Source organism: Eublepharis macularius, chromosome 1, assembly GCF_028583425.1.
Source record: "Eublepharis macularius isolate TG4126 chromosome 1, MPM_Emac_v1.0, whole genome shotgun sequence".
Classification (NCBI taxonomy): Eukaryota; Metazoa; Chordata; class Lepidosauria; order Squamata; family Eublepharidae; genus Eublepharis; species Eublepharis macularius.
The window spans coordinates 118,968,255-118,992,627 of NC_072790.1; the positions used below are offsets into that span (position 1 = coordinate 118,968,255).

At 41.2% G+C, this 24,373-nt stretch overlaps 1 protein-coding gene across 2 annotated transcripts in view; it reads right to left on the reverse strand.

Moving 5' to 3' along the window:
• Positions 1-435: 435 nt before the first annotated feature.
• The window catches only part of LOC129341169 (interleukin-20 receptor subunit alpha-like), a 33,876-nt gene continuing 9,938 nt past the window's right edge, over positions 436-24,373 (reverse strand). The window contains exons 2-7 of one of the 2 annotated variants that reach the window (XM_054996197.1): positions 15,196-15,325; positions 12,277-12,455; positions 10,500-10,621; positions 8,625-8,766; positions 6,679-6,815; positions 436-3,233 (exon numbers count right to left, since the gene is read on the reverse strand). In XM_054996197.1, the coding sequence (XP_054852172.1) occupies positions 2,157-3,233; positions 6,679-6,815; positions 8,625-8,766; positions 10,500-10,621; positions 12,277-12,455; positions 15,196-15,325 (1,787 nt within the window). In that variant the 3' untranslated portion in view covers positions 436-2,156. Of the gene's footprint in view, positions 3,234-6,678; positions 6,816-8,624; positions 8,767-10,499; positions 10,676-12,276; positions 12,456-15,195; positions 15,326-24,373 lie in introns of both variants that reach the window. The other variant, XM_054996187.1, reaches the window with a different exon arrangement.

The following is a 24,373-nucleotide window of genomic DNA, read 5'->3' on the forward strand; positions in this document are numbered from 1 at the left end:
AGCAGCCATTGAGGGGTGATTGAATTGAGGTCAGGATGCTGGAGGATGGTCTTCCTGTGCCATTTCCCACATTATAAATGCATTCTCAGGACTGGTTTAAACTCCCAAAAGGAAAAAAAGACAGGTACAAGTATTGTGTTAGGCATTAAGCAGCTTTTTTGGGATGGTGCATTTTTGATGAGTGAAATAGCATAGGAGGAAGAGTTAAATTCTTCATTCATAGAGTATTACTTTGAAATCCCACCCTACCTTGTCACATTCCTTGTCACTGATACAAGAATACAAGCGATGGAATAATTTCTTATTTCTGATAATACAGATCATAGAAGGCAACTGTGGGATCCTTTTACATTTTTCTTGTATGTGTTGTGATAGATAATAGTTCACAGGAAAAACAGGGTCCTGCAAGACAAGTCACATATCCATACTAATATATCTATCTCAAACATTTATTTGAAATTATATTACATTTTAGGTGTACATCCACACCTAGCTTAGTGTATACTCTAAAATGTAAGTATGACAAAGATGCAGACATGTGTATCATGCAGGTACAGAGGTTGGGGAGCTGAGATTAGCTGTAGTGCCTTAGTAAGTGTATATTTGGTGGCAAAACAAAGATTGCCATCACAGAGAGTGACAAGGTTTGGTGTTTACAGAGTGAACAATCCAGACCGACCATGAACACCGATGATGCCAGTAAGATAGGAAGACATCTTGCATTAGAAATGTGGGTGCTAAAATACATTTCCCCCATAATACATTACAAAGCAATGGTTAAGATGGTATTTTCTTAGTCTGTACAAAATATTTGCTTCTCACTTGGTGATATTTTATATCATATATACACAAGAAACTGAGAACTAATCTAGATGATATAGTCATCATAGAAAGATTGCTGTTTTCACTAGTCATGTTTGTTCATTTAGAGGAGTTACCAAAGCATTTGTTGTGTTGAATTGGTATCTTGCCACCACAAGAATCCCCCTCAAAAATTCCTTGATGATTTCATGTATGGGGAAACAAGTTCTAGTGATTGGTAGTATCATGAAACCATTAGTAGTCATGGTGTAAAGGCTACAAAGAACGAAGACTTACTTAGCCATCTGTTTCAGGTTGGTAGCCATGTTGAACTGCAGTAGAATAGCAAGTTTTGAGTTCAGTAACACCTTAGAGACCAACAAGATCTGAAGAAGGGAGCTCTGACTCTCTGGTCTCGAAGGTGCAGCTGGACTCTAATCCTGCTGTTCCAGCAACCTGTGTGTCTATGATTCTTTTTCCAAGTAGTAACGTCTATAATTTCCTTTAGAAAGCTAGTGATGACTTATGGGATAAGAAACCTCCAGAACTCTGAGTGTGGGTAAGAAAGAACACATTGCAATGGAAAATAATTTTTTTAAAAAATTCTTTACACCATACACTTCAGTTTAATATTTACACAACCAGCATTGGGAACATGGTAACCCATATTGTATAGACTGGTCCTCAGTCCTACACATAGTATGGGGAAACAAGTTCTACTGATTGGTTAAAGTTTCATGAAACCATTAGTAGTTAGGGTGTAAAGGCTACGAAGTAAGACATCAGAGTTTCAGTTCTCAATAACCAGTGTTTTTCAGGCAATCATCTTGCTTTTCAAATTCCGTATAAGAAAAATATTTTGATTTAAGCAGATTTACAGCCAATATGCATTGTTACTCTGTTTAACTACTTTCCCCCTGCTCAGACAGTATAATACTTCTACCAAAGAAGTCATCCGGAAGTTGGTAACTTTCAGATTTAATAATTAAATTCAGTTCAGGCCGAACAGACATGTGGCATCACAGATGTCTAATGTTCTTGCAAATAACTGATATATGTATCTTCGATCTGGAATAAAATTCAGCATGTAATGTCCTCTCTCACTATTTTTCATGTGTTTTAAACTACAAAACTTTAGAAAAAGGTATGCTGGTTTGAATCAACATGATTCTCAAATACTTGCACTGGTGCAATATGGCATCAAATGCACTTTGCTGCAGTTTTCTGCAGATAAGAGTTGGTGACCTGTTCTTGGTCACCAGGTTTAGATGCTATAAACAAATTGTGCTAATTTATAAAGTTATTTTCTACATAAAATTAAGTACCGTAAATTTGTGAAAAGAAGAGAAATGTGTTTAAGCTTGTGTTTGTATATGCAGTCCCCATTGTTCTTTAAGTTGCTGGAGATACACTTCCTTCTTTTCTTCCAGTGGCTCATCTGAGTATGGTCTCTCGTAAAGTCTTGAAAAAAGTCCCTTTCCCAGGGAGTCTTCATACTTCTTATTTTCAATTATTTGTTCATGTATTTCATTTCTGAAATTGGACAATGAGGGTAGATAAAGTCTCCCTGTCTGGGGACCCCAGGCTACTATTAAGCTCTGTTCTTCTACTTCCTTGGCTGCCTGTTGGTCTTTGCTGGCCCATGTTACAAACTGGGGACAGTATGGTGATGCTGTATATCTAGTCATCATGTTTCTGAAAGTCTGTGGTTCTTTGGGAAAACAACCCACTGAATCCAAAAAGGGCTCCTTTTGATCATGTACCAAACAAATGTCTGTAACCATACCACACTCAGGACAAAAAGCCTGGTCTAGCTTCTCAGTCATGAGATTTATCAAAGGAGGTTGTAAATCATCACATAAGTTATCTGGGATGGGATCCATCTCATTCAAATAGAGTTCACTTAGATTTTGCACTAAAAAAATATTCGGTGCTCTCACATTGTATGGAAGATAGTAGGATGGTCCTTTTTCAGGAATTAGTGACAGTGCTTTTGGGGAGTTGTGCAGCAATTCCTCTAGTGCAGAAATGTTTTCTTTTGTGTGAAACTCTTCTTGTGTGTTCTCAGTTGGGATTCCATCTTCAGCCCTCATGTCAAACTCATATACTACAACTTCATCATTGTGCCTCTGGCCAGGAGTGCACTGAGATCCAAGAGTTGTCATTGATGGTCTGTTCCCATCTTGCTCATTTTCAGATCCCTCAATTAGGCAACTATCTGGAGAATGTTTTTCTTCTAATTCTTTTGAAAAGGTTTCTTCAACATTGTTTCCATCAGAATTGCTGGCATGGTCTAGAAAATGAGTGTTCTCTGGAGAATTCTTGTACTCATTCTTGTACTCATCAACGATGGTAACAGTGATAAAGTTAACTATTATTTTTTCAGAAGGCACAAAAACATCTCCCCCGAATTGATTACTGGGCTTCAAAACCTGAAAAAGAACAGAATTACATTAAAAACTGAGTAAGCTTTCAATATCAGCCTCTGCTGTAAATCAAGTTCATAATCCATCTACACTAAGGTTGATAATATGGGCCAACTTACATATGTTTATAGTTATTACGGATGAATGGATTCCTTTGTTAATACAAGGGTTTCACCTCAACAACATTCTGTCACATCTTGCAGAATTTCAAGGAGCAGAACCTAAAGATGAAAGGGAGAATGCGCCCCCCCCCCCATTTCCCTGATGTCTGAAGGAAAAAAGGTGGGGTGGGATTAAGTTCCATGGGTTTAAAAGTATGAAACCTGACGAATCAAGGACCTTTAAAAAAGTGTACCCATGTGTTGTGATATAAAACCAATAAATAGAAGAAGCTGTTTCAAATCTAGTCTTTTCTGGGCCAAAAGATCAAAACCAAAACAAAGGTAAGAAAATAAAATCTCCAGCACACAAAGGACTGATTTTGAAGGGCTGGTCCTATCTTTTTATTTCTGTAATATGGAAGTGTACATTTGTATACTTCTGCAACACAGTAAAAAGCAAAAGAAACCCCTCCAGAAGTGGATCTTTGTTGGTAAAAACTACAAAATTAAAACAACATGTCCTTTGCCACAAAAGGGCTAATTTTGAAGAGGTCTCTGACATTTTTTTCACTTCTATGATATAGAAGAGCGCAATTGTACATTTATGGAAAACAGAAACAAAACCTCCTTCAAAATTATCCCTTTAAGTGCCAAAAAAACTCTCTACCAAATATGCTTTTTTAGCACAAAAATGGGGGTTGAAGGGGTTTTTGTTTTGTTATTTTGGTTTTGCAATACATGAGTGTACTTTCCTGGGTTCCTAAATTTTGCAGCCACAAAACTCTGTGGGACATAAAATAATTTTTTTCTGCAGTATTGGATGTCTATGCAGACACCTGAAAAAAACAGTGTTCAGTAAATAAACCAAACCACTGCAGAGTTGCAAAGGAGGAGTACTGGTTTTGTTGCTTTGGCAACAGATACCCATGCCCTTTTCTTTTCTCCAACACCAGTCCTTCACAACAAACAAGTATTTTAACTCCTGTGTGGAAGGGAGTAAAAAAAAACCAACAAAAAGGAAAGGGGTTGCAGCAGGCAAATATTCAAGAAGAGACCCCAGTTTCATTCCAATTAGTTACAATTATCTACAGTCTCATATATTTCAAAGGAATTTACAGTAGCATCTTAAGCAGAATTATCCCTCCTACTTGTACAAGTTTAGAAGGATGTAACTTTACTTGGGATGGCACTGTGAGGGCCATACTGGATGATACTGTCCCCCAAGTCCACCATGAGAATGCAGCAACATTTTAGACCCTGGATTTTTACTTTTTAAAATGCTGCAGGGGCCCAATCCAGCTAAGAAATGTGACACGGGGATGCTTTCAAGAGCCAAAATGGCCATTTTCAAAACCTGTGCATCTGTTTCAGGCTTCTGCCACCTTTGTTGCATGCTCATCATTTTTTTCTCTTTAGCCCAATCAGAACATGTTTACTTAGAGTCTCTTTCCCTTTGTCTGTTATGATTATGTTACCCTGCTCCACAGTCCTTCATTATTTCCCTGTTACTTTCCATATCTATCCAGTTCTTGCATTTAAAGCACTCCATCTAGCTGTCCTTTGGTTCTGCTCACATCTCTGCCGCTTACTGACCCTTTCTACTGCTATAGATTTTCTTTGGTGACAGGATAAGTGCCTGAACATATCTGCTAGACAAACCCTACAGGAAACCCTATCACAGGAAGACCTATAGCTTACTGTAAACCAGTTCTCACAGCTCATTGTTCTAGCCTGTTTTGCCAATAATACTTCCATAGGAAGATTTTTTTTAAAATTAGCAAGTTGAAGTCGCAGATGAGATATTTTAAAACATGGGTTGTTTAGCCTCGGGTGGCCTACTTAGCTGAACAGATTGGTTACTAGATTTGGATGCTAGCTGCATAAAATATTTCAGTACTGTAATACTTTTAAAACAGCAGAATGTCAAGCCAAGTAATTTGCCTGAAGTGTGTGTTGTAAATCCTTTTGAAGCATCACTGAACCAGACATGAGTTGGGAACAATTTTGATCCAGTTCTGTTTAGAGCTTTTGTATTTTTTAATTATCTCTTTTCCTTAACGATGGATGAATCCATTAATAATTTGTGGTCACTTACTCCCCCCTCCCTTTACAAATCTTTGTGCATAAATATAGCCGTCCTTTGGCTTCTTCAGGATTTTTTGCCTGAGAACACTTTAGTCCTTGCTCATGGCAAAGCCCCCTTTGCAGAGACATTCGTTTTGATACTCATTAATTGAGCTACTGGTTTGGGGGAAGACTGAAGCTTACAAGGTGAAAGAAAAAAATGCAGCAGACTCTGCGAGATGGGGGAGTGCATCTCAGTGAGAGGGTTCAGTGCCTGGCTTCTCCAGTTGAAGAGGACCTCAAGCAATAGAAAAGAGAAGGCTGGATCTCCCCAAGATTTTGGAGAGCCACCATGACCAGTCTTTCCTGTGATTCTGGGGAAGAGATTCTCAGTTCAGGCTGCCTGCAGAGCAAGAGGAGTGTCTGTCTGGGCTTTCCCCTTCCATAGGAAGGCTAATCTCTCTTACCCTTCCTCTCTGAAAACTGCTTGCAACAACAAAGGTTATTGCATGAGAGATAATGTGGAAATTAAAAAAAAAAAAACCAAGCTTGGCCAGAAGCTCTTCCTTGTTTGTGAGTATGACTTGGCTGTGGCTTTGGCTTCCCAGATATTGCAGGAAAGGCAGAGGTGAATGAGTGCTTCCAGTCCCTCCAGTTTCCTTTGCCTCTTATGACAGCCAATGAGAGAGAGAGCCTTCAGGATTCTAAACAGGCAGAGCCAGGCTATTTCACTTATAATCACTGTAATCTGTAGCCTGGCTCCAGGGTAGCTCATGGTCCTCTGAAGCTGTGTGTGCCTGAGGCTCTTCTAAGCAGTGACAATGATGGGAAGATAGAGACTGATGGAAGGAGCCTTCTCGATGAAAACAGGACTGCAGCTTTCCTCCCACGCACCATCATGTGCAAAAGATGTACTGCTTTGACAGGGTTGCTTCTGATCTTCCTGGGGTTCCATAACTCAGATAAGCCTCACTTCACAGCAGATATTTACTACAGCCATGGGGAGGAAGTAACTTATAAGACAGATCATAGACACCTACACTCAGTCCTCCTGAGGCCCTTGCTGCAAATAAGGGTTAGGGAGTGATGGTGAGAAATTATATACATTCTCCCAGGGATCTGGTGTCAGGGATGATACTCTGGCTCATACATTACTTCCCCCATGTGGCTGCAGCAAAGAAGCAGTTTCACATGAGGGATTTTTAAAAGCACTGACCACAGTTTAAGCATATGAGTCATTTCAAGTGACAGAATTGTAGTGTGAATGGATACTGAAAAGTCCTTACCAAGTTCTTAGGATACGTTTGCTTCGCTTTGTGAATGTACCTGTATATACAGCAGCTTGGCACCAAAATAATGAGGACTGTTAAAAAGACAGGCAAAATATATCCAAATATTATTGTTGTTTGTTTGAAAGTAGGATCTGTTGAGAAAACACAATGTGTTATATGACAATTCATTCTCCAGACCAGCTTCTATAAGCCTTTATATTGACAGTTGCTTGTGGGAGTCCAAATAGGCTCCACTGAAGAGATTGAAAAAGAATATTGATTAGCAGTTTTGTTTATTTTTAAAAAAGCTGTAGTTTATACCTGGTTGAGATTTCAGAAAATCTGCTCATCTTTCTAAATTACAGTATAAATTGGAGTTTCAAATAGCCTTGAAAACCATGAAAACTAGCCAGAACTATACTGCTTGTAGCTACAATGCTCGACATTTTGACATCATCCTTTCCCCCAAATATGTCTACACATAATCCAGCATTTTGTGAAATATCCCTTCCAGAATATGTATGTATTTAGTTAAATAATTGCTTTCTTTAACATCTTACTTCTACAGCTGGGTTAGATTCTTTTAAATTCTATATTTAGTCTGTTCTTCCATAACAAGTTACTACAGTTCTTGCCAGCAGATTCTTTCATTGCCTAATTTACCCCAATTATTAGAGATACATAGACTGCTAATAAGGACTAAAAAGGGCTGACTTGCTTGTTTCTAAGAAAAGATTCAAAATTATGCTCTTCAGAATAAAACGAAAGCCAAAAAGGCCTCCACTTAATACAGCAAAGCTGAAAGCAGCAGGCTGTGAAAGGAGGCCTATTTCAATAACTTTTTAACCTGGAATGGGTGTGGCAGAGAACAAAGAAGGGGAGGAAAATATACTGAGTTTTTTAAAATCCCCTTCTTTGAATAGAGATAAACTTAGGGCAGACTTCCTTTGGAAGAAGGTGCATTGGACTCTTAACAAGCAGAGAAGGGATGGTTGTGAAAATGCAGATGTTCTAAGGGTGCTACTCTTAAGCAGACCTGGAGCCAGAAATTTTGAGCTATAGGAAGGCTTTGCGATTAGACTAGAGGGACATTGTAAGTCTATTTGAAAGAGCAGAAACCTACATGCAAGTATATTTTTAAAGCTATTGAATTTATTAAATCATTATAATTATATATTGATTATATGGTATCATGATTGTCAATCCTTCTGGTACAGTTATTATCCTGTCCCTGAACACCGGAAAATGAGAGCAGGTTTATATCTTTCTTAGTAGTTCAGTAGAATATTGCCTTCAAATTTCCCCTTAAAGGAACAGACTAGAAACAGATGTTTTAAATATGAAAGCTGGAAATTCAGGACAGGGACCTGGAATATCCTGGAGTGTGCTAGCAATCCTGTGTCTTTCAGCCATGTCTGCAACTCAAGACCATAAGCATGACATAAACCCTACAGTCTCATACCTGAATAGTTCCATGATGATGCCCTCAGCATGCAAAAGTGATCAAATGGAACTTCATAAATCTTTTGTCAGTTCAGATACATAATTGTATCCCAACATTCATTCTTCACTGAACATTATATGCTTCTTCTGCCTGATTGGCCATGTGAGTGGGAGTGGATATATCCTTACCTCAGCAGAGTGGGTACTTAATTGCTCGGTCCTCAACTATGAGGGCCAGAATGACTAGGTGAGGGCCACTCAGTAGGACTGACCTTAGCTAGAATGCTTGCAGAAGTATATGGAGATTTCTGTATATAGTGTGTGCTCAATTGCTTGTGTTATTAGGTGTCTTATTACTTGGTTATATGCCTTTATAAAGCCAGGGGCTTCCCCTCACAATGTATACTAGAGAAGGAGGGAGGGGTCCATTAGTATTTTTCTCACATTTTTGTCTGTTGTTAGGAGTAAGTCCATCTGATACAAAAGCAACTCAATATATTTTGTAGTTTTTGACTCACCTTTCAGTGTATCAATGCAACGTTCTTCAGAAAATCCACTAAGCAGGAGTGGAGTAATATATATTTGCACTGTGACGCAGTATCCTGTGTTTGGCTCTAACTGCTGCACTTCCAGGCTGTTGTTTTTAATACAGAAGGTCCACTAGAAGAAAGATAGCATTTTCACATATTAACGACATTCTGGAGAATCATAGAAAGTCAACAACATTCAAACTAGAGTTCCTTGAAAACATCCATAAAGTTTTAAAAATATGCCACTTCTACTCATATTGCTTACTGTGAGATTACTACCCTTAACATGATATGAAAGAAGATAACAAGGCATATATCGGGGGACAAACTAAGCTATATAATGACAGGTAAGTATTAAAAGGTTTTATAATTTCATATACTTATAGTACCCTGACCTGGATAGCCCAGGCAAGCCGGATTTCATCAGATCTCAGAAACTAAGCAGGGTTAGTAATTGGATGGGAGACCTCTAATGAAGACCAGGGTTGCTGAGGCAGGCAATGGAAACCACCTCCATTACTCTCTTGCTTTGAAAACCTCACTGGGGTCCCCATAAGTCAGCTATAACTTGTTGGCACTCTCTACCGTACTTACAGCATATTTTTAAAAATGGCTGTGATCTGGTCCATTGTTACCATATACACATATCGACTATTTGTTAAAAAAACCCTTTAAAATCCTGATACTACAGTATTTCAGTGAATGCTGAATTTAGGATTGCTGGTAAAAGGTCTATTTTTATATACTATGTAATTGTATATTGATATCTAATTGTAAAGTAGACTGCAAAATTAACACATTGGGGCCAAACAGGAAGGTAAAAGAGAGTTTTACATATCTTCTGGAGCCCTACAGTATTCAGAAAATATCACTTGTTCCCATGGCTTTCTTATTGGGTGACAAGTCACCCTGCCAAGGGATTAGTTCAGTAATCTCAAAAGAATTCAGCCTCTATTTTTGTTGCCTGAATAACTTCAGATCTAGGAGTTTCAAGTCCAGCTTGGGAAATCCCTGGAGATATGACGATGGTGCCTGGAGAGGGTGGAGTGTGGCAAGGGGAGGGAACTTAGCAGTGATGTGATACCATAGATTCCACCCTCTGAAGCTGCTATTTTGTCCAGGGCACTGGAGTCTGAATATCAGTAATGAATGACAGGAAAACTCCAGGCCCCACCTGAAAGTTGGTCACCCTGATCAGATGGCAAATCATCTGCCTTGCATTTACTGTGGTGGCAAAGAAGTCTGTTTCCTCACCCTAGCACAGGGTGTCAATAGGGGAGCCAGGTCTCCCACTATGATGGGAGTTCTCTTTGCCTGCCTCCCATTCCTTTCAGCTGCTCAACAGGCCAGCAGGGGGGAAATGGAGGAGGGGCCTCTTTTCATCATATGGATACATGATGTCACTTCTGGCATGAAAATGGAAGTGCTGTCATCCTGTCAGCATGATGCTCTAGGATTCATCCAAAATTCTGTGGTTTAACTGTAGATCCAACAACAGAATCCAAACTATATGGTTTGGTGCAATGTCCTAGGATTCACCCAAAACTCTGTGGTTAGCTGGTGATGCTGAAAAGCTTGTCCCAATCCTCAAATACTCACACAGGGGTGCCAGATATACCACCTACCCTAGGTGCAAGATGGATTGCCCAGTGACAGGATGAGTGAACTGGCTTCATTAAGATGGTCCTGCAGCAGAACTCACAGTGGACAACTGTATTATGAGGTTGCTAAGGGAACCAATGTTGTGCGCAAACCTTTGCGAAATCAGGCACCATTTTGATTTCCCTTACAATCTCACTGCCTTGCCCTTGCAACCTCATTTGCAGCCTTTTTAAGGTCCTGATCTAGAAACCCTTATCTTACCCTTTTCTTAATTTTTTTGTTGAACACAGTTACGTTATATTGTAGGCTGGGATATATTTGATGCAAATACTCAGGTTCCTCTCCTGGGCCTCTCCGCCATTTTTTAGGTGGAGTCACAATGACTGAAATAGATGTTTCAGTAGAAGACAAGGAAAATGCAGGTGGATCAATTTTAGCTGGAAAAGGAAGCACATATATTTATGCATAGCAAACGAGACAAATATGATTATTTTTTGTGAGTCTCTGTAGTCTGTTTTTATTATGAAACTTTCAAGGGACATGGATTTGTGTAATTGAAAACTCCTGTGCACTCCCCAGAACCCTTAAAAACAAATTTATTTCACTTTTTAAAGTAATACTAGGATCCCCAAATCTGTGAAGATATTAGGCTTCTTGTTCACAAACATTCTTCATGCCCTCACTGTGTAGTCAACTGCTTTTGAAACTGAGGCTTTCAAAGGCAGTTTGTGGTATGGCATGGGGGAGGGTCCCCATACAATGACAAAGGTTTTTTTAAAAATCCTGTTGAACTAGCAGAACCCCTTTGGGTGAGCCTAAGCAACACCCAGGCTTATACTTCAATGAGTTCATTTAAAAGTCCTCAGAAATTATATGAATGTTATGCTTACAATGTGCATATAATGAGAATGCAGCGCAGTAAAATGAGATCAGATGGAACTTTCAGTGGAGCAAACAGCATACAGCACAGGTTTTGATACAAAGTAGTAGAAAAGATGCATGCAGAAGTCTTGATAAGCTGCTTTCACGCACATTGAATAATGCACTTACAATGCACATTAGTGATTGTTTGCAGGTGGCTTTTCCTGTTTCACACAAAAGTCCAGTCACAAACAATTGCTAAAGTGCATTAACCAATGTGTGTGAAAGTAGACAAGAGTCACAAGCGATATATCCCCAGCTCTTGTTTACTTCTCCACTGCAGATGGGTAAGCTCCATGCTTGTGTTGGATTGCCACCTGCAAGGAACTGATCAGAGGGGTGGCATTCTAGGATGTTAGAAGGTGGTTTAATTACATTTCTGTACTCTATGAAGCATCAGTTTGCGCAACTGCTACATACAAGTACAGACCAGTGCACTTCTGAGAGAACGAAACAGGGAGAATAAGACTGTGACCAGCTGAGACCTGTTCTCATGATGAACGGTTCACATAGCCAGTTTCCCGGAAGCACAGTTCAAGAAGCTGGCGCTCTGGTCATATGAATTTGTGAAGTCCTATGCAGACGCCCAAGAAAAAAAGGAAGGACAAGTAACTGTCCAGGGCAATCGCTTGTTATGACAAAGCAATGATTTCAACCCAACTATAACACAATATGTACTGGAACATATTGGATTTCCCTGCCCATAATCTCTGTGTAATATGAATAGCCTGTCCAATCTTATTCATTTATCTCTATTTATTTCACCACGTGGACTACAGAGGCACAATGCTTCAAAGGCTTCAAATATAATGTGATACTGCAAATAAAAAACGGAATGTCAATGACTTGCAAGCACTAGGGTAACTGAGGTGTAGTGATATCACAGGTCATGCCCCATCTTAAAACCATGTTTGAAATACCTTTGGAATGCTCTGCCCAAGGATGCCATTGCTTAAATCTTGGTACCTCTTACTGCCACATTACAAACAAATTCCTATATAAACATTTTATCAGATACAGTACATTTCAAGTCTATTGTACAATATTAGTTTTGGCTGTCCTCCAGAAGCTTCCATACAAATTGTGAATATATAAAATTGTTTAGGTCTTTTCTTACTGTCTGTGAATGGATTAAATCGTGCAGATTCTGCCCAGTCGGAACAGTTTCCATTTAAAAAGGCTTTTACTCTGGCATGATAGAGTTCCTTATGGTCATAAGTTTCATGTGAGAGGTCACACCAAGTTTGACTGATATTTCTGCATTCTGAATTCTTAATCCATTTATTTGTGCCATATCTGCATTTTAAACAGTAGAGAAGAGACAGAAACTGTTAGCACTCATGCAATTCATCCTTTCCCATAAAAATCAGTCCAAAATTACTTGAATGTTTCTTTTGAATGTTCCCATAACCTTTTGTATTGAGGTCCCTGTGACAGAAATTGCACAGTGTAGTCAATAACATGTTGCCAAGTATCCACTAAACAACTTATCCATTTGTCCTGTTTATTAAATATGTATGCAACTTCTCCACTTTGAAGGGTAATATATATATTTTGTTTTTCATTTTATTCTCACAACAACCCTGTGAAATAGGTTGCTGAGTGAAAGTGCTAGGTCTCCCAGTGAATATCATGGCATATCAGTAGCTTCATGATGTTTTAATTGAGAGCTACTCTTTGACTTGTAAAAATTTTGCTGGCAATTGCCATTTTACATTGCTGCTCAGAGATCTCTAAAGGTTTCATTGTTTCAGTGTAGGGTTGCCTGTCTCACCAGGCAACTAGCAGGAGACTGAGGAGGCAGCTGGTGACAACACTGTGACATCACTTCTGGGAAAAATCTGGAATTGACATTATGCCTATCTAGAAATCATCAGATTTCTAGATAATGCCATGGATTTTCCATGAAGTAGTATCATGTCATCAACCAATAGCCATTTTTTCCCTCCACCCCCGCTCTGAGCAGTGGTGGGAAACAAGAGGCGGAGGTGGGGGACGATTCCTTGCTGGAATACTGGCAGTCCTATTTCAGTGTGTGTTTGGGTGGGTCAAAGACTGCAACATTATTAGGTTTACATTTTAGCAAGAGCAGGTTTCAAGGAGCATAATTGTATCTATTTATTTCCACCTATATTAGATACTAGTTAACTGCTGATTATTACTTTTCTGAGTATCTCAAGGAATGACCCATTTATCCCTAAGCTCTGCTCCAGATCCCATCCTGTTTAGTGGTAAGACTAATGGAAGCTTTGGGTAGGGCCTTCTTGGTATTTGAACCACCTTTGGAACATGGATACCCTGCCCAGTGAGACTTGACTTACAACATTTTTTTTGGCCACGGAATTAAAACTTGGTTGTTTGGGAGAAAGCTTTCCCTAAGATTGGCTAGATGGTTTGTTTTCAAATTACTTTTGCAGCAGAGTTATGGTGTGTTTCTATGGGGCTGCTGGCTTTATTTTCATATTTTTTTTTAAAAAAATGTACCATGCTATGTTTACATTGAATACAAAAACATTTTATGACTAATTTGTAAATATCGCTTACAAAGGGATAACACCCTTATCTTTGAACAGAGGTAGCTTGAGATGGTTATGAGAGCAGGATCGATTGTAGAAGAAACCCCCATAAGTTGTTTGGCAGATGCCCCTCCTCTCTTGCTGAGCAGCAAGAGGAAAGAAACAGAACCTTCCAAATGTATTTACTTACATAAATAACTTATATTAAAAATGTTCAGGGTTGCTTTCAGTAAAATAAAAAAAAATCATGGCAAATAACCAAAGCAATGAATAAGCTTTCAGAAGTCAACAGAAAACATAAACAACACATTATAAAATAAAGATGAAGAAAAAAACACCATATAGTAAATCAGAAGATAAAAACAAGGTGGAGATCTTAATTAAAACTTGGGAAATAAAATTGTTTTAACACAGACCCTAGCCCTGACCTGGATAGCCCAGGGAAGCCCAGGTTGTTTCCACACATCCCAGCGTAGTGCTAAACTCATGTAATGAAGGGGTCTCCTCCCTATCGTGATTTCCGACATCATCACACCATGAAAACGGGATCGTAGTGTGATGACGTCAGAAATCGCGCCAGGAAGATACCCTCGTTGTGTGAGTGTAGCGCTGTGCCGGGATGTGTGGAAACAACCCCAATCTCATCAGATTTCAGAAACTAAGCAGGGACAGCCTTAGTAATTGATTAATAATTGGATGGGAGACCTCCAAAGAAAATCAGAGTTGCAGAGGCAGACAATGGCAAACCACCTCATTTAATCTCTTGTCTTGAAAACCCCATTGGGGTTGATGTAAGTCAGCTATGACATGATGTTGCTTTCCACCACCAACATTGTGCCTAAAGCTCACTATAGGTCATGCCAGGCAAACTTCTCTAGCAAGGGTGTTTCATAACTTGGGTACCATCACAGGAAATGTCCTTCCTTCACCAAATGTTTGAAGGAACTTTAAGAATTGCTTTAAAGATTGACAGGTTCATCATATGGGAGCTGGGTAGACTTTTTTGGACTTTGAAATTAGGAAATCAGCACCTTATATTGTACATAGAAACAAGATGCAGTTGCCCAAATTATCAAAACATAGATAACTGTGGATGAAACACAACTAATATGAAAGTTTAAGCATTGTATAAGCTTATATGAAGAACTTTATGTCACAGAAATCATGTGGGCATTTAAAGTAAGGTCTGGATCTACTAGCAATGACAACTGTAAGCAGGAAATATTACTTATACTTTTAAGGAGATGCCATTTAGCAGGCAATTAAGACTTTCTTTTTCTTGGAACTGAAGAGTGGGGATTGAGTAAAGTACACCAGACACGCAGTGATGAAAGGAGCCTGGGAGCAGTGAATTTTTTAAGAAGCCAGTCCATGGAGTGTTTCCATACCAGCATCAGCTTCCCTTGTCTTTACAGCAGACTGCCTTACAGGATTGTTGTGAAAAGGAACACAATGAAAAACTTTGCAAATTAAAATCAATACAAATAATAATAATGGTAGCATAAGAAAATCAAACGTACATTAAATACTTCACTGTATAGTTTACTTTTTCCTCTGCTATTCCTTCTGGTGGCAACCAGTGTAAGACATTCTTCATATTTTTTGAGACAAAATGGACATTCATAGGGCTGGGCAAAGTGCAGTGTGATGCTGTCGGGAAAGCAACAATGTTTGGTATATGTGAACAACTAGAAAATACATTTGCATTGATAAGATGCAGAAAAGCTGTCAGGTGGGGAAACAGAGAAAATGGCTGTTATTGGGGTAACAAAAAGTTGTACAACTCAATCACATTTCCCTCTCTGAATACTGGAATCTTTGTTCAGCTTCTCCTAGATTTTTGCCTTTCCAAAAAGATTCTTTTCTTTTTGTCAACTAAGATTAGTCTTCAAGGCATATAAAAGACAGAAAGAGGGCTCTTTTGCTGGCAACATATTATGCATATAGTAGTTTTAGGTGGGTAGTGTGTTGGTCTGCAGTAAAACAGCAAGATTTGAGTCCAGTGGCACCTTAGAGACCAACAAGATTTTCAGGGTGTAAGATTTCGAGAGTCAGAGCTCCATTGTTCCAAAGAAATCTGAAGCTCCATTGTTCCAAAGAAATCTGAAGAAAGGAACTCTGACTCTTGAATGTTAGCCTCTGAAAATCTTGTTGGTCTCTAAGGTGCCATTGGACTCAAATCCTGCTGTCCATATACTAGACTCTTTTCATGTGTACACTATCCATAGATCATATACCTTATTCTATATGATTTTGGGGACATGACAATAAACACAGCTCAGCAGAAAGAGATCGCAAAATAGGCTATCACAGTCAAAGCTAACATGTATGTTTCTATACTTTGAAAAGATGAGAGAGCTTTAGGGGTTCTTATGTGTCTCAGCTGAAAATGGTGGGAACAACCCAGGAAGATAATTCCACTGTGCAAGCTGAAGTAGAGAAAACAGACTTACTCCTCTGTGAAGACTCCCTGTATCAAGTACTTGTTTATTATGAGATAGTACAAGCTTTAGGTTGTTAAGGAAAAATGCTAACAAGAAGGCAAAAGAAAAGATGGAGGAAGTGGTGGTAGAATTTGCAATTATGAATTAGGCAACAAAAGTCCAATTATAACTGAATTATTTCAGTTGTATTGCCTGAAGGGCGTTGCTAACCTTGTTTTCTGTGTTAGTGACAAGTGTTATCTAGGAATTTGCTTCTAGTGTAATTCTGTTTAATTTCTTCACAGCTAGTTCATGTTGACCAACTTGTTTGAAACTGGTTCAAGCTTCTAGCCAGGAGGTGCAACCTAGAGGGAGCTAGCTGCAATCAGCACGGCTCAAATGCTTAAATTGCACATGTTGGTATAATAGGGCTTAGATATGCTTAATTTTTTTTTAGGCTTGTGCCACTGGCTTTAAATCCATCTTCCTGTTCCAGATACAATAATTTCCTTTTCCCTTTCATGTGTAATCCTCTATCATCAATGAAAATTATTTCTGATAGCAGAACTGATGCCTTACCCACCTGCCAAAGCAAGCAATTGGACTGAAAATGACTTGTGAAAGTGTTTTTAGCCCACCCCAGTTAGTCATAGGATTGCCTGCTCCAGCTTGAGCAATTCCTGGAGATTTGGTGATGGTGCCTGGGAAAGGCAGAGTTTGGGGAGGGAGCTCAGTAGAGAAGCAATGACATAGGATCCACTCTCCGGAGCTGCTACTTCCTCAGGGGGACTTTTTTTTTTCAGTCTGGAGATCAGTTGTAACTCCAGGCCCCACCTTGAGGTTGGTAACCTTAGTCAGTCTCAGGGAATTTGAACTTAGTAGGAAAATCAAGGCTGTATGGGTGGTTTTGAGACATCAAATAACTTCCGGCAGATTTAGTCCCTTAAAGCCATGGATCCTCCTATAGGGCTGGTTCTAGAGTTGCCAGCTCCAACTTGGGAAATTCCTGGAGGTCTTGTGGGTGAAACCTGGAGAAACCTGGAGAAAGTGGGGTTTGGGGAGGGAAAGGACCTTGGCATGGCATAATTCCATAGAGTCCACCCCCCAAAGTAGCTATTTTCTCCAGGTGAACTGATTTCTGTGGCCTGGAGACCAGTTGTAATTCTGGGAGATCTCCAGCCACTACCTGGAGGCTGGCAACCCTAGCTGGTTCAGCCCTATTCCAGGGTCTCCAAAGGAAATCACAATCCTCAGCCACAGGGAACACAGTCCTCAGACAAACTTGAAAACAACATCGTCTGAAGTACTGTTTTTCCAGATGCAGTTCCTTTCCTTTGGAATTGAGAGAAGGGGCTCCTTAAAGAGGAGGAAATAAGTTCCTTCTGCATATAACAAGATACGGAGACAAGGTAAGAGTGGAAAAAATAATTTTTGTTTTGGATAGAAAAAGGGCTTGGGGAAGTTGTGTGGCTTCCATCCAGCAGAGGTAATGCCAGGCTGTCATGGACTATGTATTTCATCTGATCCCTACAAAATGTTACCACATGGTTTTCCCATGCCCTGCTGACCTTGCCCCCTCACATCATTCCAGTTAAGTCTTGCCAAAGAGAGGAAGCTTCCATGTGGGGATTTCTCCCTGCACAAAAAGGAGGAAGCCCTGGATTAAAGGGGAATGATCGCATTCTCATTCTGAGCCTGACTCATGGTATTTTCATGGCTTTCCCTTTTAACCTGGAGAAAAATGAAACCTTTTTTTTGCTGCTTTAATAGGGGATGGCTGCAGGTGGAGCCTCCACCATGGAAGGAATGGCCTAGAGCTAAGCTGTGCTTTCAGAACAGCACAGGGGAGCTTGCTGCCTTGTGCTGTTCCCCTTCTTAGCTCTTTAAAGGCCTTCCCCCTATTTTCCTGCTGAGCTATGATGCTTTAGGCTGTTCCTGCATTGGGCAGGGAGTTGGACTAGATGGTGTGTAAGGCCCCTTACAAGGATGATTCTATGATTCATCACGAAAAGGGTGAGTAAAAGAAAGGGGGATTATTTATGGCTATAGGGGATCCTGGTGTGAATGCTATTGTGCCTGCACATGGGGAAAAGGTAAGATTGCAAACTTCCAGTTGGGGCCTGGAGATCTTCTATCATTACATTTGATCTTCAGATAAGTTCCTCTGGAGAAATGGCTGCTTTGGTGAACGCTATGGCATTATATCCTGCTGACACCCTTCCCCTCTCCATAGCCTGTCCTCCCAGATTTAACCTCCAAATCTCCAGGAAATTCCCAAATCAGAGTTGGCAAACCTTGGAAAAGGAAAGGACAGGGAGCTGGGGGTAGCAACAGTAGTGACTGGAACAGGAGTGGGGAGATATGGATGTTATTCCTGTCTATTTCTGTGTACACTTATGAATTTCCCCAGTGGGCCAAATAGTGTCCTGCTAAACTGTTTCAGGTCAGGAAAATGACACTTGGGGGGGGGGGACTGAAGCCCTTTTGTCATGATCTGAATTGACCATCATGCATGAAGGAACTGAGAAGAACCTAAAAATCATGGGTGACTGTTATGCAGGACACTGGGTGGGCCCCCAGGCCCAGCTGGTGTACTCTGTAATGCATATAGCTATAGCAGAATGACTTCAAAATCCAGCACTTTCCACAAGCTTAAAAGCAGTTAGTATAAATTGTTCTTTCAGCATCACACAAGTACAGTGGGAATTGCTTTTCCATGGGTTAGTTCAGTGGTACAGCTAGAAAACCGAAAAGCCTGTAACATGTGTCAGGGCCAGTCACACAGACCTTTCCCACAGAATTTGTATCTTGCCAGAAAGGTGAGTGCTGATTCCATGGGAAAGACATATGCAACCTTGTTGCTCCTGTGCCACGTGGAGTTACCATATTTCTAGGTAATTATTTCTTTTAAACAGGGATAATCATCAGCAATTTCTTCATCATCAATAGAATCTTTCAGAAGTTAGTTAGCAAGAGTCTATCTATTATTAATTGGTCTTTTTTTTTAGTAGGAACGCAGTGGAATGGAGTTCTGGCACCTCTCAAAAGTAATCACATGTCCAGTGGCCCCACCCCCGGATCCAGTTTCCTCCAGTGCACAGCCCAAGGCATTCAGCTCTTTAGCTTCGGGCAAAGAGCAACATTTTTCTTGCCACTTGCAATGCCCCACTGCTTTTTTCAGCTGAGGGGAGGGGGAGGAGGGACCCCTCCCCCTCCCCTCTGCTGAAAAAAGCAGCAGGGCATTTGAAAGTAGCAACACTTCTTGCCTCACAAGAAAAGTGTTGCTGCTTTCAAAGTTGGCAGTTTTTTTCAGCTGACAGGATGGGGGATTCCCCTCTCATCAGCTGAAAAAAGCTGTTTTAAAATGCAGGCAGCTTTTTCAGCTGAAAAAAGCAGTGGGACATTTGAAAGCAGCAACAGTTTCTTCCATATGTTTCTCCATCACTTCCCTCTTGAGAGTTCTAACACCTCTTTTCCCAGAAAAAAAGCTCTGTTAATATTAGCAGCTTATAGGTTGAATATGAAGTTGTATTTTAAAATTCAGGAGTCATACAATTTTGCTTCAGTTTTTGAAAAGAAAAATTTGAAACTTTAGAGTGGTATGTGATTGTGTTTCTGCATCAACTGTATCACCACAACACTCCTTTGTCTTCAGCAGCAGGGGGAGAAGCAGGTACACTTGACCAGGGTCTGAGGTTCTAGAGGAGCCTGGACTAGACATGGGCACAAACAGCAATATGAACAAAAAAAAACCCACGAACAGCCCGTTCGTTTGTTTGTGAATGGGCCGTTGGTGAGTCCCCGTTCCAAATGAACAGGTGGTCGTCACAAGCCTTGTTTGTTGCGTTCGGACGCTGTTCGGGAAGCCGGACACTCAGGCGCCTTCAATCAATTCCCTTGGCAGCAGCGAGGACTGAACTCTGTCTGAACTCCTTCTGGCTTTGCTTCTTGCTTTAACCCTTCAGCTTCCAGCAAACAGTCCTCTTTTTGCCACTCAGAAGAGAAATAGTCAGCAAAGGGAGGGGACCCATGGATCATACCTTTCCTGGGCTGCAATCTCTCTGAAACTTGGGCGGTCTTCAGAGGACAGTGAGGACTATATCCCCTGCAAATTTGGTGGGTATTGGACATTGGGAAGGTCAGTTTTGTAACCCCTCAAAGTAGCTTCCAGCAGGCAGTACAGTTTTTGCCACTGTGAAGAGAAACTGACAGCAAAGGGGGCAGCGCCAGCTCTCCCGGTGCTAGAGGGATGGAGAGAATCTCTCTGTCCTGCTGGCACCAGGAAGGAGCAGCCCCGCGGTGCTGGCTCTGCCCACTGTAAGAGGGACGAGGAGATCCTCCTCATCTCTCTGACAGCGGGCAGAAGCAGCCCCACAGCGGCACTGGCTCTGCCCACTGTCAGAGGGACGAGGCGAGCCTTCCCTTCCCTCTGATAGCTGGCAGAAGCGGCCCACGGTGCCGGCTCTGTCCACTGTCAGAGGGACGGAGAGATTCTTGCACCCAGCAGCAGCAGCCCGGCGGCGCTGGGGTGGGGCATTCTTGCACCCAGCAGCAGCAGCCCGGCGGCGCTGGGGTGGGGCACGGGGGTGGGGGTTGTGGGGTGTTTAAAGGGCCCTGCCCCTTGCACGTGGCAAGAAAAGGCCCTTTAAACTATCAGCTGGCAGGCGGCAAGGGGGAATCCCCCCGCCACCTGCCAGTTGATAGTTTAAAGGGATCTTTAACAGGCCACGAACACAAACTCTGAACATGTTCGTTCAGGGGTCATGTTCAGTTCTGTTTGTTGTTCGTTGTTTGTGGATGGCAATGACCAACGAACAGGGTGTTTGGAATTTTCCCCCCGTTCGTGCCCATGTCTAGCCTGGACTACTCAGTTTATTTCAAACATTGTATTGCTATCAATCAGTCATCTTTTACACCATCTACCCAATGCAACTTCTGCATGACTTGAATTTTTGAACTCTATAAATGTGTTGGGTAGGGGCTGTGGCTTAGTGGTAGAGCATCTACGTGACCTGCAGAAGGTCTCAGGTTCAATCTCTGGGATTGCCAGTTAAAGGATCTTCTAGTAGGTGATGTGAAAGACCTTCTCCTGAGACTCTCTAGAACAACTTCCAGTCTGAGTATAGTCTATACTGACCGTGATGGACTAAAAGTCTGATGTGGTATAGGGCAGCTTCTTATCCTCATACATGTTTTGCAATCACCACCACCCCAGACAGTTTGTATCTGGTTGCACAGTTTGTGTCTGGTTACTAGGGTTGCCAGATGGAATCCGGACCAATCCTGGACCTTGGGGAGGAGGGGTGGCACGGGCGTCTGCTCCTAGGTAGCATGATGATGTCAGTACAGGAAATGATATCACTGTGCCAACCCACTTCCAGGTCCCATGGCTGGCCACTCTCAGGCCTGGGCTGCTGGCCAATCCCAGGTGGCACCATGCAACAGCAGGAAGCTGGCTGGGCACCTGGGCTGGCTGGTCACTCCTGCTGGCACCACACATCTGCAGGAGGCCACTTGGGCAGCCCACTCCAGCCAGCACTGTACAAGAAGGGGGCTGGATGCCCAGGCTGGGTGATGAAGCTGCAAGGAGGGGAGGAGCCATGTGTTTACGTTTCCTCCAGACAGTCCCCTGAAATACCAGATTTTCCAGGTGAATACTGGGCACCTGGCAAGCCTACTGGTTGCACATTATAAATCCTTTGGTTTATTGTATAATGTAGATCTGGTGGGGTGGCGTGCGTCACTGAAGATACTGAGGGAGATTCAAGCCAAATATTCTTTTAGTGTTCAAAATTAGAACTCCTTCCTCTCCCTTTGTTTAAACTTAAACTTTGTTTAAACAAACAGTGTTAACACCATCACATTTAGCAAGCCAGGCCCATCTCTCAAATCCAGTGCCTTTCAACTGTCTCCATATTTCCCCTCGTTTGTCTGAACAAGTCCCAATCAGCGGAACAGTGAAAGGGAATTGTGTGGGTAGAATTGGAAACATCTCATAAACTTCAAGTAGCGGACGATTGCAATCTCACATTGCACAACTGTTCTCTGGCAATAAGTTGCAAAATAAAGGCCTCTGAGATGTCCAACGTCACTCATTTTCATAGGATACCCCTTCCCCCACTAACTCAAGAATACTGTGGCACTACCTGAAATTTTCAGTAGCTCATAATGAAACATCAAGCTCTGTTCCTGATTAGTGAAGGATCAAAACAAAGTTTAATATACCTCTAGCCCTCATATTCTCTTGGTGTATTTATATCTTTAGAGCCACAGGTATTGGATGCTTTTCCTTTTATGTATAGACTGTAAGATAGAACACATGTAACAAAGTGTTCTATCAAATAAACAACTAGGAATGCCAGATTCCAAGGAACGACACACCCCAGAGGAATACATGGGAATAATGCAGTGCCAGGTGAATCACTAAACTTCCAAAGAAACCACATTCCAATGCACCTTCTGGCAATATATTAGAAAACAGGCCAGAATGCCCAGGTGTGAGGCCTCCCTGAAACAATCATGGGAATAATGCAGCTTATTTCACTACTATACCAACCATGGAGAAATGCTACCAAGTTGGGCTTCCTACTGTAAGCATCACAACGAAACAGATGTGTGCATTTGTCACAAGCATTTGTACACACCATTTCCAAAGATCAAGCAAGAATTGTGCAGAAAATTCAAGTGTGAAACAGTAGCATGTCTAACATCGTGCAAAACTAGTGCGAGAAAACGCGATCTTCCTCATTTTTCCCAGCATGTTCCGCAACGTTCTGGCTTCAGGTAAGCCATGCGGAATTGGCCTTTCTTTGGGGTGCCCACAATGAAGTTTTCCTGTGGAACAACTTCTTCCTGCTTCTGCTTTATCCTGCCATTATTTTTAGAGTATTCTAAAACTATACAAATTTGTTTGGTTCTACCCAGTTCACACAATTTGACAGGAAGCAATCTGTCTTGTAAAAAAATATACTTGAGAATCCACGTAATTTTCTTGTCTGTCTGTCTGTCTGTCTATGTTATGTATAGTCTGTCTTTCTCACTGAGACAAGGTGGATTACATAATGTAAGTCAATAGGATCAACAGTTGGGACATCCAATAAACAATGCAAAAATAAAAATCTGAAAAAGCAAAAATCTCATACAGAGCTGTAACAAAGCATAAGCAATTAAACATGCCATGTTAAATGATGTGGAAATTACTTGGTAGGAGCATACTTACAGCAACAGACAGTATATAGTAGTATCATCCATAATCTCTGTCCTTTACCAGAGAGTCTTTCTGAACCTCCTTACAGCCTTCCTACCTGTGTTAAAAAGCCCTCCTGAATAATTCAGTTCAATTTTGTATAGTTTGCAGAAAGCCAGGAAGGCGGGAACCCTCCTAACCTCATCAGGCTGGTCATTATATAAGGTGGGGGCTACAACAGAGAATATGCACGTATGGGCAATTATTGATTTTGCTCATCTGCAGGGTGGCACCTGCAGAAGGCCTATTCAGATGAGCAAAGCTGCTCTGGCAGAGCATGGCGAGAAAGACAGTTCTAGAGATAAGAAGAACCAATGCGTTGTATGTGATAGCCAACATCTTGAATTGTATCTGGTGGGTAGCCAGTGGAGTTACTGCAGAATGGGGCAATATGTATGATCTGTCTGACTCCTGATAATAACTGAGCTGCACCAACTGGAGTCTCCAAGCTGACTTTGAGGGAAGACCTCTGCCTTACAGTAGTCTAGTCTTAATGTTACCATGGTGTGGAGATCAGCCATTTCAAGGTAGGGAAGCATCTTCCAGTCTAGAATGAGTTGATAGAAAGCCTTTTTTGCAACTGCATTAACTTACTTCTCTAGCAGCAGTACTGGGTCCAGTATAACTCCTAGGCTCTTAACTGAGTCTCCAAGGGTCAACTGAACCCCATCAAAGGTGGGGAACAGAGTATCCTTCAATATATCCACCTTCCCAACGAGCATCACTTCCATCTTTTCTGGGTTCAGTTTCAATTTATTCACTTGCAGCCATTTGACCACAGCAGTCAAGTAGTGACTCAAGACTACTACTGCATTACCAAGAGATTTGAATAGTGAGATAGAGCTGAGTGTTATTTGCATATTGATGGCGTTCAATTCCAAAGCTATGAATGAGCTCTCCTAAAGGCTTTACATAGAGGTTGAATAACATGGGGGATAAGATTGCACCCTGAGGAATGGCACAAGATAATTCATATGTTGAAGATAGCTGGTATCCAATGGCAACCCTTGATGTTCATTCCATGACGAA